This window comes from Aethina tumida, chromosome 5 (assembly GCF_024364675.1).
Source record: "Aethina tumida isolate Nest 87 chromosome 5, icAetTumi1.1, whole genome shotgun sequence".
In the NCBI taxonomy this organism is placed as follows: Eukaryota; Metazoa; Arthropoda; class Insecta; order Coleoptera; family Nitidulidae; genus Aethina; species Aethina tumida.
Genome location: NC_065439.1, coordinates 10,749,044 through 10,768,377, shown reverse-complemented (window position 1 = coordinate 10,768,377; position 19,334 = coordinate 10,749,044). Strand labels below are relative to the sequence as shown.

The 19,334-nt window shown below is 35.9% G+C and overlaps 2 protein-coding genes across 2 annotated transcripts; both read right to left on the bottom strand.

Annotated features, from left to right (window-relative positions):
* Positions 1–280: 280 nt before the first annotated feature.
* Positions 281–16,334, bottom strand: LOC109598137 (obg-like ATPase 1). The gene is made up of 10 exons (XM_049967091.1): positions 16,245–16,334; positions 15,246–15,430; positions 9,159–9,215; positions 6,571–6,698; positions 6,336–6,511; positions 2,652–2,729; positions 2,198–2,295; positions 1,893–2,039; positions 1,109–1,205; positions 281–651 (listed from the first exon to the last, which is right to left on the bottom strand). The coding sequence occupies exons 2-10, from the start codon at positions 15,428–15,430 to the stop codon at positions 418–420; spliced, it is 1,200 nt and encodes a 399-aa protein (XP_049823048.1). The 5' UTR covers positions 16,245–16,334; the 3' UTR covers positions 281–417.
* On the bottom strand, positions 9,255–15,233 carry LOC126265493 (adenylate kinase 9-like). The gene has a single exon (XM_049967089.1). The coding sequence runs from the start codon at positions 15,164–15,166 to the stop codon at positions 9,302–9,304; it is 5,865 nt and encodes a 1,954-aa protein (XP_049823046.1). The 5' UTR covers positions 15,167–15,233; the 3' UTR covers positions 9,255–9,301.
* Positions 16,335–19,334: the final 3,000 nt, after the last annotated feature.

The window sequence follows — 19,334 nt, the reverse complement described above, 5'->3', positions numbered from 1 at the left end:
AGATTTTTTGTTTATAACGTAAAAATATAAATATTTAATAAATTATTTAATTAAGTCAATTTATTAACAATTATAGATTTAAATGATCTATTAGAATAAAAGGGAAATCGTGAATAAGGGGAATAATGAATAAAATGATACGCAAAATCCAACTTTTTTGAATATATTTTTATCTTTGTAATTAAAAAATAAAACAAATAATGAATTATAATAATTTATTAACTAATCAAAGGTATAAAATGCAAAACAGATAAATTGTCAGTTAAGAAAAAACGGGTGATCGAGAACCAGAATAGTTTATTAATTAATCATTAAATTAAATGCAAAACAATTAGATCAACAATTCAAACTGGTATAAAAGAATATCATGTTCACGTAAAGATAAACCATGACGCAGAGCGTCACGGACAATGTCAATCACTTCTTTTTGGCGTCCTTCAGTCCGGCACCCGCGTTGAACTTGAAGAAAATAATATCACCATCTTCTACAACGTAATTCCTGCCTTGCTGTCGGTATTTACCAGCCGCCTTACATGCGGCCTCCGAACCTTCCTCCTTAAAATCGGCGAACTTCATAACTTCCGCCATTATGAAACCCTTTTCGAAGTCCGTGTGTATCCTGCCGGCCGCCTGTGGCGCCTTTGTTCCTTTCTGAAAATTAATCAAACTTTAAAATGTACCACTTGTGAATATGTTTCAAAAACGTCGATATACAAAGAAAAGTGGAATGATGTGATGTTACAGTCATTCTTATGCAAATCGTCCGGAATTTCAGGGCAGAACGCTGGGGACAATTTGTATTTTTGTGACTCGCATAATGGAGGGGCCTTTTATTTTCCGCGAAAGCATTCAAATTTCGCCGGCGTCGGGAGATGTGCCGCCGGAATACGTAAGGACTCGGCAAATTGCCGCAAAAATTACCAGACGCGCCTAATCGGGACAAGTTGGACGCTTATGTAAATTCGAATCGTTCCGGCAAGAATACATTTTAGTTTGCTGAATCGTTTTCCGTTTCGCCTAGCGTAATAACTCTCTCAAATCTCATTTTTTCCCTATATGCCCGATGCTTATTGTTCCTTAAAACTGTAATTTATAGTAATTAACTTACTTGGATGGTCCATGCTTTGACTTCATCTGGTCCAGCTGTGAAGAAATACTCCAATTGCAGAGCCTTATACCCCTGCACTACAATTTTGTCCAGAGCGCTGCGAACAATAAAAACAAATTATTACTATCATTCAATTCGATCCTAAAAGTCTTTCAGGCCTGCCGCTAATTGATCGTCCGTCTACGATTTAATTTTTGCGAAGGGGTGGGTCACTTTCCATTCATTCATCTAATGACCAAATGAAATGGACCCGAAACATTAATGGGTTCACCGGGAGTTTTATTGCCGAGAATGACCCGAAATCAAGCCAATTCACAACAATAAAAAACAACGACTTAATGACGAATAATTGCGCAAGAAGAATCCACCATGAATGGATACGCACGGACCCGGCAATTATGGGCGAAGAAAAAGGGACCGATTCGAAAAACGGATTTGTCATTCGGTCGTTAGGTTTAATAGACGAAAATAACAGTCCGGGAACGGTGCCCTGAGGTTCGCCCGGGCCCGCCATGATTACTGTTTTACCGGGGCGACACCGGCAATTTACGTGACGCTTTCATTATAGACAAACTAGACTGGGCCCATCAATTTTCGAACTATACTTAGGAGACATAAAAACGTGTTGGGACATTCGCGCAAATTATACCAGCTTACGTGTACGGGACCGTTTCAAGATGCATTTACTTATGTCTGTAAAACGGTCTACCTGTGTCGCAATCGTGTATTGGCAAAAATTACTGTTATTACGTCTTACGATTTTATTACCACAACATTTTATTACCTGGTGGTGCCCTGGTCTTCCAAAAACTTCTTCCTCAAAGCTGGATCCTCGTACTCCTCGACCAGCTTGTGTTCGAACGCGCCTGAGAACGGGATGATGAGCGCACCAGGATCGTTCTTGTCAACCCATTCCTTAATCTTAATCAACCTGAAAAAGTGGGTTAGTTAACTGTAAATAAATGTACATGCTGGCGTAACATTCTGTCAGTAGACAAAACCGCAAAAGCAAAACGAGACGGGAGATTGTTTGTAATTGGATTTTAATTGGAGGAACATACGGTGTAACTGGTTCAGGGTAAAACCTACCACTTGTTCTTCTTCTTAATGTAGTCCTTTTCGGTGAGATTGACCAAGTAAAGAGCGGGCTTCGACGTCAGGAACAAATACTTGTTCAAAACTTCGATCTGAAAGTGACAAAACAACGTGACAATTTCTCAAAATAACCCCACAATAATAATTAATTCCGCTTGGAACGACCGAGATGGTATCAGCCATATTATAAACCACACCATTGAACGGAACGGTGCGATTCAATTTGAAGACATGATGACTCGTCGCATCGCGCTAATGTGGCATAATAATATCGCCACCCCGTCGATCTCCATTGTGACACCGATGCGTATAAGACACGCAGCGGGTGCGACAACGAAAACGAAACAGGTCCGCGATGACTGGGTCAAAAGTACTCGATTCATCATTCGAAGACGTGACAGTTGAATCGTTTCGAAATCGTATAAGTATCATTAGAGGGCATACTCACGTCCTTCGCGTCCCAATCTTCGAATCTGATGTGCTTCTTCTCGTCCACCAACACACCCTTGATCTTGTGCAATGTGTCCTGAAACAATTCGAATCCATGTGAAATTTGTTCTCTGAATACTAATTTATAAAAAAAAATGACAGCACGAAAAATAAACTTTCTCCAGCAAAATTTTACGTAGAATTAAAAAAAATTAATAGATTTTAAAATTTATTTACAACGTTTGAGTCCATATTGACGTATTTTGATCTGTAACAATGGTTTTTTAATAGTATTTTAGTCTGTAAATTATGGATAAAAGATAAAACTAACATTTTAAACCATTATATGAATCTATAACTATGTTAGCACGGTAATTATAAGTAATTGAAAATGAAAAAGTAATTTTTCAACATTTTCCGTTTTTAGTACTAAAAATCACAGACAACAAATCAAAATGAATACTTTCATTTGAATGTAAAAAAGGCTATTTTATGAATATTTTGAGCCCATAGACATGAATCTAGTACCTCCTGACAAGAAAGGAAATAAAAACTTATTTTTTTAATACATGTCATTTTTCCCTCATTTTTCACATTTATAAGCAATAATACCTGGTTTGTCAAATAATAGTTTATGATCTCAATAAACAAGATCAAAAATATATTCAATTTAGCCAGTACCAAATGTAATATATAATAAGTATTTATCTCGGACTAATAAAAACAGAATGTTAGTGGCCATGTGTTTTAATTTCTTATTTTATATTTTATACATTTTACATATTTTATATATTTTTATATTTTATATATTTTACATATTTTATACATTTTATATATTTTATACATTTTATATATTTTGTATTTTTTATATATTTTATAATATTTTACATTTTAAATTTTAAATTTTAAATTTTATGTTTTATGTTTATTTTATATTTTATATTTTATATTTTATATTTTATATTTTATATTTTATATTTTATATTTTATATTTTATATTTTATATTTTATATTTTATATTTTATATTTTATATTTTATATTTTATATTTTATATTTTATATTTTATATTTTATATTTTATATTTTATATTTTATATTTTATATTTTATATTTTATATTTTATATTTTATATTTTATATTTTATATTTTATATTTTATATTTTATATTTTATATTTTATATTTTATATTTTATATTTTATATTTTATATTTTATATTTTATATTTTATATTTTATATTTTATATTTTATATTTTATATTTTATATTTTATATTTTATATTTTATATTTTATATTTTATATTTTATATTTTATATTTTATATTTTATATTTTATATTTTATATTTTATATTTTATATTTTATATTTTATATTTTATATTTTATATTTTATATTCCATAATGCCGTATTTTGATCTGTAACAACGGTATTTTTTTAGTATTTTAGTCTATGAATTATAGAGAAAAGATCAAACTAATATTTTATTCCATTATATAAATCCATAACGAAAAAAGCAATTTTTCAATATTTTCCGACTTTTAGAATTAAAAATCACAGACAACAAATCAAAATGAATGCTTTTATTTTATTGTAAAAAGAGCTATTTTACGAATAACCCATAGATATGAATCTAGTACCTCCTGATAAATCAAATAAAAACTTATTTTTTTAATACATGTTATTTTTTTCCCCATTTTTTCACATTTATAAACAATAAACCTGGTTTGTCAAATGATAGTTTACCATCACGATAAACAAGATCAAAAATATATTAAATTTGGCCAGTAATGAGCCAAATGAGTTCAAAATAAGATAATGAAGTATAGACATTAAATCTATACATATTTATATGTATTTATCTCGGATTAGTAAAAAACCGTTTTCCGAAAGTGTGTTTCTAAAATAATTAAGAACATTTGTTTATTCTTATCAAATCATTAGAGTTGTACAAGATAAAGAACAAGGGCATCTAATGATACAATGTTGGTGATTAAAAATTAATACAGAAAACGTTTAACGGCGTTTTATCTTAAGCAAACTCAATTTTTTATAAGAGATATTTTGACCTGAACCGTGAATAAGTTTAATACGCGACCTTACATAGAGGTAAGAAATAGATCAGTCCAAACCCAAGTCTAAACTTGAAGTTAAAGTCACTATCCCTCCAAAATAAATGAATTGGCATATTAGACGCATTTCCCAGTTTGAGAAACCCTAATTTAGGTGAATAGTCCAAATAAAAAAGAAATTAATAAGATTTTGATGTACAGAACACTCGTATTATCGTAAACTTGTATTATTAATAGTTGTTCAGTCAGGTAATAAATATAAAAATTCATGATGGCAACAATAATAAAAAGCGACATGTTCATCGCGATTAAGAGCCGATAAATTTTGATAGTTTGGAGGTGCCATTAACGCCTGGGGAGTCGTGCGGCGAGTGCCGCCCCTTTACCGCCCCGGTCCGTCGTCTATCGGGACCGAAAACCGCGTGCCGGACGCGCGCCTTACAAAATAAATAAAATACACCCCGTCGCGTTTCGTTGATGGAATAACGAAACGTGTTTAATTGATTAGAGGAGAGATTTCCAGTCACAATTAGTCCGAATTTACATTTAACAAGGATGATTGAATGTTCGAACGGAATGATTCGACGATTTTTTGGGCACAATGACGAATTCTATGTAAATTAGCGTGGCGCATGCGTTGCGTGTGGTCCGGGCTGTGAACCCCCGCGGTACACCAATGAATAAATTAATGCCAGTGGTGGGATATTTTACAAGTATTTTTCAGAAAAAAAAATACCTCCTAAAGCAATTTTTTATTCAACATAAACAATCAATTTAAAACTAAAATTATTTGTTGATGAAAAATATTGCTCAAAGTTTCATCAGGAGATAACTAAGCTATTTTTCTTCCGATAGAAATGTAACCGTTAATTGTGAACATCCCTTTAATTAAAATAAAATACAAATTTGCTGCTATCAATGTAACGGGTGGGCCATATATTTTATATATTTTAAATATTTTATGTTTTATGAATTTTATATGTTTTACGTATTTTATACATTTTATATATTGACTAAAAGGTTAAAGATAATTTGATATCTGAAGAAGAAACCAATCTATTTTCCTTCCGATAGAAATGTTACCATTAATTGTGAACATCCCTTTAATTAAAGTAATATACTGAAAATACAAATTTGCTATCAATGTAACGGGTGGCCATGAAAAATTTACGTTATAAAATTGCAAACGGTAGATGGCCCACCCTTTATTTTATATTTTGTATATTTTATATATTTCATATATATTTCATGTATTCTATATATTCTATATATTTCATATATTTTATATATTTCATATATTTCAAATATTTCATATATTTCATATTTGATATTTCATTATTTCATAATTTCGTATTTGATATTTCATAATTTCATATTTCATATTTCATATTTCATATTTCATATTTCATATTTCATATTTCATATTTCATATTTCATATTTCATATTTCATATTTCATATTTCATATTTCATATTTCATATTTCATATTTCATATTTTATATTTTATAACGAAAAATTTGGGTTTTAAAATTGCAAACGGTAGATGGCCCAACCTATGATTTTACTGAAGTAAAAATGAATATGATTTGCGTGTTCAGAACATCATTTGTAAACCAGTGTAACGTATATTTTCTTACATATTCTGGTTTAAGCTTTTTGTCTCCTCCACGACCGACGGTTTTCTCCATCTTCTCCAGAGCCTTCATTAAAGTTTCCTCGTCCTTTAGTCGCAATTCTTCGCCGATTATCTCCAAATCCCTGACAGGATTAACGTCGCCTTCCACGTGTGTAACATCGTCATCTTCAAAGGCCCCTTTAAAATGTAAATTTTACATTACACACACGTTATTCTATTTTAGTGGAAAAACTTACTGCACAGGTGGAAAATTGCATCGCAAGCGCTGATGTGTGACAGAAAATCGTTTCCAAGACCTTGTCCTTCGGACGCGCCTCTTACCAAACCGGCGATGTCCACGACGTTCAAAATTGCGGGCACCTTACTGAAAAATATCATTTTAATGTATTGGTTTTCCTTGATTGTTCTAGCGTGACCGATAAATTGGTAAATCGCGACAAATTACGGGGTTTCAACCACTTAGTACCAAGTCAATTTGTCTAATTCGGTACCCATTCTGTTATTACTGGTAGTTTTCGTTTTTAAACGCGGCAAAATGACACAACAGCCCGAGGCAATTTTGCGAAAAGCCGACGGACATTAATGGAACTGTCTGCGTATCAATCTAGGAAATTACGATTTCCCAATTCCGATATTTACCTTACCTGCACCGACGGATTCGTGCCTCGCCCCCGGCCCATCGGATAATTGAATTCATTTTCCGAATGTCTGTTTCGATAAGCGACCGTTTAGTTCTAATATTGACACGCAATAAATGACCGCCAGCCGACAGTCTACTTGCTTTTCTGACATTAGACGATTAAATGTCGATTTAGGCGTTGCGAATCGTACCGGCGTCGAAGGTGATTAAACTTCTGTGACGAGACACAAGAAAAATATTATCAAACGCGGACGATACACCCGAGTAAAAATTCCTCGAATAACTCGCGCGACGGAATTTCGAAATTTAATAAACCGACGATCATTAACCGCAGACCGAGGACCAATATTTGGTCGCATTAATTCGAAAACGACGCCGACACTATCAATTTACCCTTAAACGGAGCGATTAAGTCGAGTACGGGGATTTTTTATGTAGAAAAGTGAAATTATAGGCGGCATTAGGACACTTCGGTCTGGTTTTTACAGATCGTTCCCAGCGCCCATGCGGCGCCCACAAATTGCCCATCTCGCCCGCTGTTTCGGGGTCGCGCAGACAAATTACCCCATTGTTAAAATTATATTCAGAAAACCCTTTTGCTGTTTGGATATTTGAATATTTTCACTTCAATTTAAATCTAACTGCTACAGTAAAACTAATTAATACCAAGTTTTATGATGAATTTAAGTCTACAAATACCCTGTTCCAAAAAATTAACACACCAGTCCAATAATAATAATTATTAAAATTTTCTGAAAACGGGTAAAATAAACGTATACATTATTTGTATTGTATATTTATTTAGAAATATGTTATTTATAATTCTTACAATAAATCTTAAAAAAATAAAAATTAACAAAATTTTACGATTATAAAAAAATAAAAAATTGAACTTAATATGGAATATTTCGACCTCTAATATGCTGAGATATTTTACAAGTATTTTTCAGAAAAAAATAAGGAGAATTTAAATATGTTATAGTCTTCTAATCGTTGGACCTAGTATACTGAAATTATTTGTTGAAAAATATTGCTCAAATGACTAAAAGGTTATAGATGATTTGATATCAGAAGCTTCATCAGGAGATAACTAAGCTATTTTCCTTCCGAAAGAGTTGTTATCGTTAATTGTGAACATTCCTTTAATTTAAATAATATACTATTTATAATTAATTTATAATTTAATTAATAATTAAAATTAATAATTAATAATTAATAATTGATAATTGATAATTTATAATTTATAATTTATAATTTATAATTTATAATTTATAATTTATAATTTATAATTTATAATTTATAATTTATAATTTATAATTTATAATTTATAATTTATAATTTATAATTTATAATTTATAATTTATAATTTATAATTTATAATTTATAATTTATAATTATTTACTTAACTATTCGAACGGTTAGGATGGTCAAGATTTAAGGAAACGTCTCCCAAGAATCTCAAAGATATGATCTATTGGGTTAAGGTCTGGATTGCGAGCTGGCCAGATCATAGCATTAATCCCAACAAGATAATTTCGGTCAACAAAGGTTGTGTGTGGTCGTGCATTATCCTTGGGTACACTCATGTCGAGTTAAATGTTTAGAGTGCCGTTGCATTTTGATGATTAGAAAAAATTAAAAAGAAAATGGGGATGATAAATGAGTTTCAACGAAACGGCCCTCTGTAGAGATCCTGTTGTACTAATTCACCAGAATCGGTATATTTTAAATTCAAATAACTTCTAAAAACATTTACACACGAAGATGTTTCTAAGTTAATACATTCAATGTACTATTTACTTAAATAAGAAAAATATATTCAAAATTATAGGTACTGGGTTTATTTCTTGTAATAGTGTATTATATATTGTACATTCTTTTGAAGTGGACAATTTCAATTATTTCAAAAATCTGAGTGTCAACGACCCAGAATATTAAATGCTACATTCGGCCAGTTCTCCCTTGATCTATGAACGGTTTTCACCGTCGAATAAATTTTTTGTCAAAAGCTTGTCATTCTTCTCCGACACCATGGCGTCTAGAAAAACAAAACCTGGTCCAAATTCTTGAAATAATTTAATAATAATTGATTAAACCACCAAGTTATGTGTAATTTAGGAAATTCAAATTATCCACATCAAATCCATACACAATAATTGAAATTAAAAAATAATTTTAATCTACCTGGCAGGTTTGAAGAAATCACAAAGATAATCAAACCGGGCGTCCGGAACAGCTACCCTACGTGCTAAAACAAAATATCACAATAAAACATCATAATAATCGATAATAATATTTTAATACAACAGCCTTAATTAATATAAGATCTAAAATTCCGATCTGCTATACTGATCGTCGTTCACTTCTGACTTGAGATCAGAGACGATCTGATTTAAAATGTCCCCAACTATAGTAGTGATAGAGCTTGATGAAGAAGTAACGGTAACGCTAGACACTGGTGATTCGTACTTCGGTAAAATTTCATCGTAATATAAATACGGATTAATGATGGTCTTCAATTTCTTCACATTACGCTCCAACTTCTTCACTCTATCGTAAAATTTTGTATAACCCGGAAGGCAAAGCTGTTTACAAGCATCCGAATCTAAGCCGAGTTCGTACTTCAAAAATACCCCCATACAAATTGCCGCCGATTGTTGGATGGACAGTCCGGGCACGACCGGTCTTAGTTTGGTCAAGTGGCACACCGCCTTAACTAAATCTTTCGCCACATACTGCTCCAGCATCCCTAACACCGGAAGGTCCTCGTAATTTAATGCAGGGAATCCCTGGTCTTCCTTGACTTTCTCCCTAAACCCAAAGTCAAATGGCTTCCTCATGAACTGTTCCATGCACTCCACCTTGTCGAAAAGGTAGACGCGATCCTTGTAGGAGACGGCGAGGATGATGCAACCGTGCACCACTCCGGGACACACTACGCAATTACCCTTACTAAAAACGTTATCGGGTACCTCCATGATGGCGATGCGTTCTGGTAAGTCGACCGGTAGGCGATACGGATTGTAGGGTGCAAAAAAGCACTCCGGACACTTCAAAAATGTCTCTATATCTTTCTGACATAACCAGTAATAATGGCTCTTGTATTGCACCAACCCTGTTCTGTCAGGCGGAAACCCGCTGGTGCACAATTCGTTTCTGGAAATGCAAACTGGACAATAATCTTTATATTTGCTCTGTCGCTCCAAGAACTCTATGGGTGTAACCAGCATGTTGGAGACCCTTAAAGGCCAGTCGTCGTTGGCGTGCTTGTAATAATGTTTTATTTCTGAAGTGACGGCGGTCACCAAGGCATAAGCGTCTTGCCACAGCCGCCACAAGTTATGCGTCGACAGCTTGGCTCTGTTCTGGTACTCCCTGTCCAACCAATCGCGGAAGTCCTGCGTGAACTTGGAACATTCTCTGTAAATCCTCATGATAAATCGATCGCTGTATAACGGAGCAACGGACGTCTCCGAATGCAAACATTCCATGATCTTTACTTCAGATGCTTGAAGATCAAGTATCAAATGGGGCACGATTCCTAAGTATGCTAGTTGTTCCACTTCCTTAATGTAGTTGGGAAAACCATCGAAGACCATGCCCTGCGACACGCTTTTCTTGCTTATGCAAAGAGCCGCCACCGATTGCATCACCATCTCGTCCGTCAGTTCCTCCCCTTTGCGTAGGAGTCTTTCCATGCTTTTGGCCAGTTCGCAATAGGGCATCGTTTCTAAAACGTATCTAATCGAGCGTCCTCTCGTTACGTATTTAAAGCAGAAGTTGTTGGTTAAACGTTCGGACAAAGTAGTTTTACCGCACTTTACGGGTCCGATTATGGAGACTCTGTAAGGTGTTAAGGGAGAGTTAAAATCATTGTTGATGTACAATAGTGGATTCTCTTTGAACAACTCCACACTTCGTTCTTTGTATAAAAAATAAACGTAGTTTCTGTGTATTACCGGAAACAAATTTCCGTATGTTTTTCCAACATAGTACATTTGGATCGGGTTGACTCCTTTGTAATACTGGACCGGACATGTTTTACCAAATTTACTCAAAAAGACATAACCGCATCGCAAAAGCTTGTCAGCTGTTTCCATGGATACATCGTAAACCCTGTCGAAGATACATTTTCTTGAAGTGCCAAGTTTGTTACCAGCCCTCAATATGGCCATTTTCGTTTTCTCCGGCTTCCCAAAATCCATCTGTATATCGATCCAAGGTATATTCTCCTCCTGGCACATTCTCTTAATGTTCAACAAATTGGTTAATTCCAAATTGAAGTCTTCAACGTAAATATTTTCAATATCTTGTATTAGATTTGTGTAGCTTTCGGGCACGCGTTGTAGCTCCGGTTCAGGAAACTCCTCGTCCAATATAGCTTCGATTTCGAGCAAGTCCTCTTGTTCTCCCACCGAGTCATAACTAACTTGACTTTTAGCATCGTCATCCTCGAGTTTCGACAAATATCTTTCCTCCTTTTTTGCCTCGTTAAGTTCGATTAACCTAGAATCTCTCGCCGCACGCCACGCATCCAAAACTTCTTTATTGTATTCCTCAATATCGGTACACATTTTCGTATATTTCATCGTATACATTTCTATGTAAATTTGGCGGAACCGTTCTCGTAACTTGTCCTCATCTCCGGTCACACAAAGCACCACGTCAGGTATGAATTTGTGTTCAATCATCATTTCCACGTCACAAGTACGCCGCGGAAAACTCTCCAATACAAATCCGCATTCGGTAAATGGAAACTGATGCCAACATTTGTCTAAAATGTTTTTAATGTCTTCGTGATCTAGTGGCTCGTTCAAAGTCAGGTACTTGGAAATCGGATGATCTACGTTACTGCTCTGTCGAATGAAATGCAACAACTCCGCATCCTCGGACAACTCAAACACCTTCTTTAAACAAACAGTGTAATTAACTGGAATCAAACCTAAGTTAGAGGTGATGTAAGAGTTTGCCAAACTGTTGGTAATCCAGTCCAAACCAACTATGCAGACTCTTAGCGGCGGATAAGAAGTGATGTGCGTCCCAAAAGTAGTATAGAACCTAGGTTTGTACATAAACTTGTCCATGTCTTTTTGGCAAGACATCAAATATATTTTCCCAATGAATTTTACCGCAAACTCTTCTTTCCCACGCCATAATACGTTATTTTCCTTGAAAGAAACCGGACAGTAGAACGAGGTGTTGCCGTATCGCCTGTTCTTCTGAAAAATTTCGTTTTGAATGTCATTAAATGAGCCACCTCCACCTTCGCCTTCGCCAGTTTCTCCAAACTGATCCATGAACATCTTCTTCTCCTCGGCGCGTTCCTCTTCCGTTAGTATTTTAGGAGCTGGTTTGCTTTTGTTCTCGAAGCGTTCCATAGCTTCTGACAGTACGTCCCTCATCGGTTTGGCTGTTGAGTCTATTTCGATAGGGTGTATGTTTTTAGACAGAAAATACTCCCTCAGTTTTTCTATTACTGGTTTGTATTCATCGATAACCGCCTTGTAATCCTCATACATGTATATATCCTCTTCCGGTTCTTCAGAAAGATTGTCAATGAGCCCGTGCACCATATCCTGAACTACATATTCAATCGGAATAGTTTCTTCTTCTGGACACCTCCATGCAGCGTCGATTCTTCCCGTCTCCAAAAATAAATCTCTGTATTGTCTGAAAACTCTGCTGTGTCTTTTTTTAAATTCATCTACAGACATGTAACTGGATGGATTCATGATGATGACGTCATCGGGCACGTATTCTTCGGCGATGCCTTCCAGCAATTCCAAATCAGCAGGCATGTCATCGATTATCCAGCCCCCCTTGTTACCGCCTTGAGAAACGTTAAATTCCTCTGCCTCTCTAATACTACTGGTGAACATTGTCTGCACATCTTCTTGTGATATTTCAAAATCATTCATATTAAACCTAGACATAAATCGATCCGCGTACGCAATAACGAACTTATCGGTCACGGTCGCCGGCTTGGCCACACCAGGTCTCTTTAGATGCGACGGTGTGTACTTCAATTTCATGTTTTCGTCGTTCACTATTTTAATGTAAAAATCAACCTCCTCGTGTTCGGGAATCTGCAATTGCGCCACTTTGTTCCGCATCTCGGCCAGCAGTGCTCCCGATTCACCTTCGTCCGGCTTGTACTGCATCGGAAAAGGCGATAGTTCGAGTGCCTTCCTATCCGCCTCCATCTTTTCGAGCAACTTGATGAACGGCAGCAGTGTATCATTCAGTGCTTCATGCCATTTCTCCAGCTGTTTTTTTAAGATCGCATTGCGTTCTTCCAAGGCTTCTTGCCGCTTTTCGTCGAGGATTCGCATCCCTTCGGCCAGGGCCATCTGTCGCAACCGTTCCCTTTCGTCTTCCAAGTGCGTGAGCATGTATCTTCTTTTCATATTACTTTGCGACAGTACTATTCCGTTTAGAAGGTAGGCGAGACATTTGCTTATTTCCGTTTTTCCAGTGAGTTTAGCCCCGAACACGCACAGTCTGCAGCTGCTTTTAGGAAAAGGGGGCAGGAGATACGGCCGTGGATTCTTGTAGAACTTGTAGAAGGCCTCGTCGTCGTGCAGGAAGAAAATTTTGTTCATGAACTGAGTGGCGAATCGCGAACTGCCTCTAGTGTAATTTCCTTCTTTCATCGAAACGGGACACAGCATTCCCCAGTCCGAAACACCCCACTCAAATGGATTTCCCGGTGTGTTGAAAGTTCGCAGTTCCTTGAAACGTTCTTCGGGTGTAACTTCCCACTTGGAATCGTCCGGTTTACCCAGGTCTTCACCCAGTAGAACGGTCATTTCATCTTTCATCTGGCTGAGATTCAGCGGTATTAACGGTTTGGTAAGAGGAAGGATTTCCAGTTTGGCGAGAACGATTTGGTACATTTTACTGGGGAAAACTCTACCGTCTAACCGGAGGTAATACTGCGGATTATGCAAAAGTACTCTTCTGTCTATCGCACTAGCAGCGATCGACCGATAATTATCTAGTTGACTTTGGACGTTCACCGGAAAATGGCGTGGCAATAGAACGAGTTGTTCGATAAGTGGATTTTGCTGATCGATTTTGTCTTTGAGCAAATCTAAATTTTCATGAGTGCGAACACTGTACCGATACCGACTTCGTTTCATGATAACGTCAGCCATCGGACAAGTTATGTAGACAAACATAAACGGTTCTTGAAATAGATTAAAAATAAAGTTTAATTGTTCTTCAAAATTGGTGCCGATCTCCGGTTCGTTGCAGATGCTGTAAGAGACCGAACCTAAATCCATTTTTTCACGATTTAACATAACAGTAGCGTCGTCTGAGTAGTCTGTCCTTACTGAAGAGGCTTTTATAGTCGCTTCTTCTCCAACCATCTCCATCATTTCCTCTCCTTCCAAGTCCTCCATATCCTTCACCTTAACTTTCGATGAAATGGATACATGGGGCTTGCTGGGGGCTACCCCTATTTCTATCGTCGCCTCTAGTAAATCATCGAAGATGTCTTTCACCGTAAATATAGCCGCCTCTGAAGACACCGGATCCTCCCGATACAACTCGTTGGGAATAACCGGAAGACCGACCAGCACAAAACCCCGATGCTCTATTGTTTGAGTTTTGACCCGTTTCTCCAACAGTCTTAAAATAACGTCAATACCGATAGCTCGACCGCAACGCAAATTAAACTCGATGCATTGGCCGGCTCTGGAACCGCTCACAATCTCGTCTTCGATAAGAACTTCGGGATCCAAATAGACGCAACCCCAGTAATCAGCCAGTTTTCTGCCAAGACTCTCCTGCCCGATTTCTGGCTTGCCCATTATCAAAAAACTCACCGGATTTGTGGACAAGTATCTGAGTTGGGCGTCACGTTCGGTGTACGTGCCCAAGTGACTTAAGTCGTCCGCTTCGGATAAATTTAAGGAGAGAATGGACGGTTTTCTGTTCAAAAGGTGGTGGACGCGGGCGAAGGCGTCCACATCTTCTGTATAATTGTAATAGCTGTTGCAGTGGGGATACCATTGGTTGTCCAACGAGTATGACTTTTCCTCTTTCGGTTTCTGATAGTTAGGTAGAATGGGGAGGTTCTTCCTCAAGCTTAAGACGGTTTGTTTGCATTGGAAATCAGTGTCATCGGCCAGAAGGAATTTCGGACCTTTTGTGAGAGCGTTGCACGACAACTTTGACATAATCATTTCGATAATGGTAATAATAACAATAAAAATCAAATTTTAATTAAACAAATGACTAAAGAATGAGATAAAAAAGGGATACTTATTTTCATTAGGTTTGATGGTACAGAAGGGGAAGTTCTCTGCAGCGACGGCGCTCTTTGTGAGGACGTTGAAAAACGTGGACTTGCCCACGTTGGGGACGCCGACGATGCCCACTCGCAGATTGGTGCCGACGCGTCCGATCAGCGGTTTTCTTTCCGGTTCTGCTACTTTTTTCGGTGGCATCTGAAACACGATATAAAAAGTTAATATCCATTCTAGTTTCGAGGATAAAATAACTGTAAAATAATATAATAATTTATAAGCGCCCATTCCTATTGATTAAGTGGACTTTACAGTTAGTTATTCATTCGCGAGCACAGATGCGAAATTATTCGAAAACACGGCATTTAGCCCGAAAAGCATTTTTTCGCATTCAAATTACGACCTGCACACACACAACAACAAAACAGAAACGGAAATAATAACAGACATTACGCGACTGCAACTTAATTTCCACAAAATAGTAATTTTCAATCTGATATCGAAATTACAACGTGCAGTTTGCAGTTTTCAGCCACGGCGCATTTTTTTATTTTAGTATCGGAAAGAAAAATAATATGCCCACGGTCCATAATAATAACCGTTCAACGTGCAATTTTGAATTTATCATCAATTGATCCGGACCGTTTTTATTGGTGAACTGGCGGCAAATGTTTTTATGCCTCGAGACGTCTTGCACTGTAGGTTATTAGAAGTTGCGCTATTGACCGACAGATGACGCCAGGTGTAAACTACAATTGTTCCCTTGAATTTTTTAATATTTTTTCGATTTTACTATAAATAATACGTAAAATTGTAAAACAAACTAAATGGATTACCACCCGATTAAGACTTACCACTGAAACGTTTTTTATAGCTGTAAAAAATGTAAATAAAAGTTCTAACCTATAATCACATATGAACATGGTTTTTCTCAGACTTCACATAATATAACCAATTAATTATCAATAAAATATAATATAATTATATAGAATTGATGAATAAAATGTTCAATTACCTTTTTGATAGTTTAAAGCACTTCGACAATTAAATTTTAACACTTAAGCGTGGTACACTAGGTTATCTGTCAACCGGTGACAGCTGAAAGGTAACGCAATCGGGTTTGTGTCCCGGCTTAACTTGGAAATATTTTGAGGTGATTTAAAAATAAAAATATAGTTTTATATTATACTTAAGACACGCACTTTAATTTCTTACAAGCGATTTAATTTCATTTCCAAAATTAATTTATTTTTCCTTTTATTTAATTTCAAGCGCAGCATGAAAAAATTGAAAACCTTTAAATAATTAATGTAAGAAATTTTAACGATAGCGTTTAATAAAAATTACGTTGGGCGCCGTCGCAAATTAAAATTTTAACCAGCGAGTTTTAAAATCTGATCGAAAACATTGCGTGATTTCAGATTGTAAATGGCTTGTAATTAGGGTGTTTACGTGGTTTTTACTTTTAAATATGTAGTTATTTATGTACAGTTGGATTTGCATAATATAAAATAATGTTGAAATTATAGCGATGTTCGTTGCGAATCGTTTAGGTTTAATGGTATGGGAACATGTACAGATGCGTCTTTCATTAATACTCGATGATTACTCTAATTTCATTGTTCATTTCGATTCAAAGTCTCAATTTCGCAGAGAATCAGAATCCATCTTCTTAAACGATGGGAAACATTCTGGTCCTATATAAACGATCATGATGTGATGAATATTCACGTCGAAAATAATTAGATTATGTTGATAAAACTCCCGAATAAACTTTTAAAATAATCCTAATAAATTTTCAGCAAAACACCGAAAACCGACGCCATAAATCTGAACAAACTCCTGAAACTTCCAACCGTAAATCTAAACTTTTGAGTTATTTGTTCACGGCAAAAACATTTGAATAAACATAAACTCGTCGACGGGAAAATATATGTACCCGATTTATTTATGATACGGAACGACTGTGGTTGACCACCCTTATATCGCTTTTTATTGGGTCTTTTTGCGGGTGTTTTTTTGAGGGTTTTCGATGAAAAATTGGGATTGTTTAAAGGACGTGTAACACGTTGAAATATATGCCTAATTATGTGCATAAAACTTATTTTAAATTTCACCAGTTTAACCGTCCTTCATTTGACACAAAGTCAGATGGCAAACGGATAATAACACCACTGCAAATATCTGATAAACGGTTCGAAAACGCCAACCCCTTGTCACATTAACCTGTCGAAACGCAAGATAACGTTCTATCCATACCGAAACACGTGGTCCAGACACCAGAATGCGAGATTGACATGTGTCAACGGCGCAGTTCGACCCGGGCGGTCCGAGAGTGATACTCCGGGGGCGCCGGATCGTTTCTTTGGACCGATGCCGAAACGGCGGCGAAACAAAGGACGTGTTGGTTTAAAACGCTCGGTCTCTTTTGTCGAACGGGACCGTGAACGATTTTGACGGGTCTTATGGGTTTTGTAGATGGGGATTCGGGTTGTTGGCGTCTCGCCGACTTGACTTTAACGCGCCGTGAATTGTATTTTAATTAGGTTTTTTGGATATTGTGGTCAATGTTATTTGTGTAACAAGAAGAATAAATTTGCGGACACTGGTCGATTTAAAGTCTCTTTGAACCTAATACTTTAATAGCCATACTATAGTATCGTTTTTTTATTCGGGATAATTTGGCGGAGCAGAGTTTGAGGAGGGCTCATCACCAATCGTCCTCGCATGATCGCTAATAGCGACAATTTGCGAAATTGCGAACGGTCCGTTTAACGACAGCGCGATTTTCGCATCCGTCCTAATCTGATCGAGTGCAGGAGACCAATCTTGAAGCCAGGAGCAAGAGAGCACGCCCCGTTTAAACATTCCCAATGAGAGGGTTAGGTTGTTTTTAATGGTTTTTACGGATTCGTGCTTGTGGCCGGTCCGGCCGTTTATCTCTATTATAGTGGTTTCGTCATTTCCATATGGGTTGATGACGGCCATATTGGCGATCCTGCTGCCGGCCAGCAGTAATCATAGTGATGCACGTTGATTTGGTCACCTCGGGCGATCCCCGCTTTGACAATCCGGCCATCGTTCGTGGATCCTTTGCGCTTTTTACTTTTAGAAAATCGTTAATGGCGGAAACCCTCAGGTAGGAATTACGCCGAAGAAAATTCGCAGCGACGCAGACCATCGTGATTGATTTAAGTATGGGGTTCTTATCGTAACTGAAACGGCAATCATGCCCATCTTTTATTTTGCGACCACTTCATACCAACTCCAAATTGTACACATGCAACACACTCTCAAATCATCATCATCTCACAATCAATCGCCAATTCCATTTTTGGCGAATGCTCCACGCTCAGTTCTATTCATTTTCATAATATTAATATTATTTATTTGAGTGGCATTTCAATATTGTATATTGTAATCCTGTTGGTCCTTCACGAAACTTGAATACGAAAAAATTTAGGTATTTTGATATAATTTGTATTTTATTTTACAGTGTGACCCATATAAAAGCGGGACACTCCTATTGTATAAAATTTGTATTCTTAGACCGATTTTGAGAAACGTTTTTTTCAATTGTAAAAATAGAAAATATGTATTTATAGACAAAATGTCACGTTTTTTGGCTCAAAAACAAAACCTACTGGGTAATTTTTTAGACATGAAAATTGAAAGAATCATGCAACCAAAATTTTGTAGCAAATCTGGCAAAATCACTAGATTAAACATCCTCTGAAATATACCCAATTTAATAAAAAAATTTACATATTCATAATTCTAGGGAAAAGTTAACTTATGTTCTTCTTATGAATTCATTTTTTTAATCAAGTAGTCTATGGAATAAACAGGCAAAAATAACACTATTTATTCTAAAATTTAATAATTAATAGTAATATTCCATTTGCTTCCGTAGTGGATACATTTCTTAATTGTTCTTGGCTAATTTCTGCATATGATTCATTAATTCTTTTATGTACTTAACAAAAATATATGATACATATATTGTATTGAACGATGGATTGGTGTAAGTAAATATAATTTGAGTATTATTAGTATTAATATTATTGGCAAATATGGTAAATTGATCTATTTTTAATAGTTTATA

Bases quoted from the DNA above. Each gene is read 5' to 3' on its own strand.
- LOC126265493 (XM_049967089.1), bottom strand. From the start codon at position 15,166: ATGATTATGTCAAAGTTGTCGTGCAACGCTCTCACAAAAGGTCCGAAA.
- LOC109598137 (XM_049967091.1), bottom strand. From the start codon at position 15,430: ATGCCACCGAAAAAAGTAGCAGAACCGGAAAGAAAACCGCTGATCGGA. The intron at 9,216-15,245 runs GTATCCCTTTTT...TTTAGCACGTAG, and splicing joins ATCAAACCTAATGAAAATAA to GGTAGCTGTTCCGGACGCCC. The intron at 6,512-6,570 runs GTAAGTTTTTCC...TACATTTTAAAG, and splicing joins TGCAATTTTCCACCTGTGCA to GGGCCTTTGAAGATGACGAT.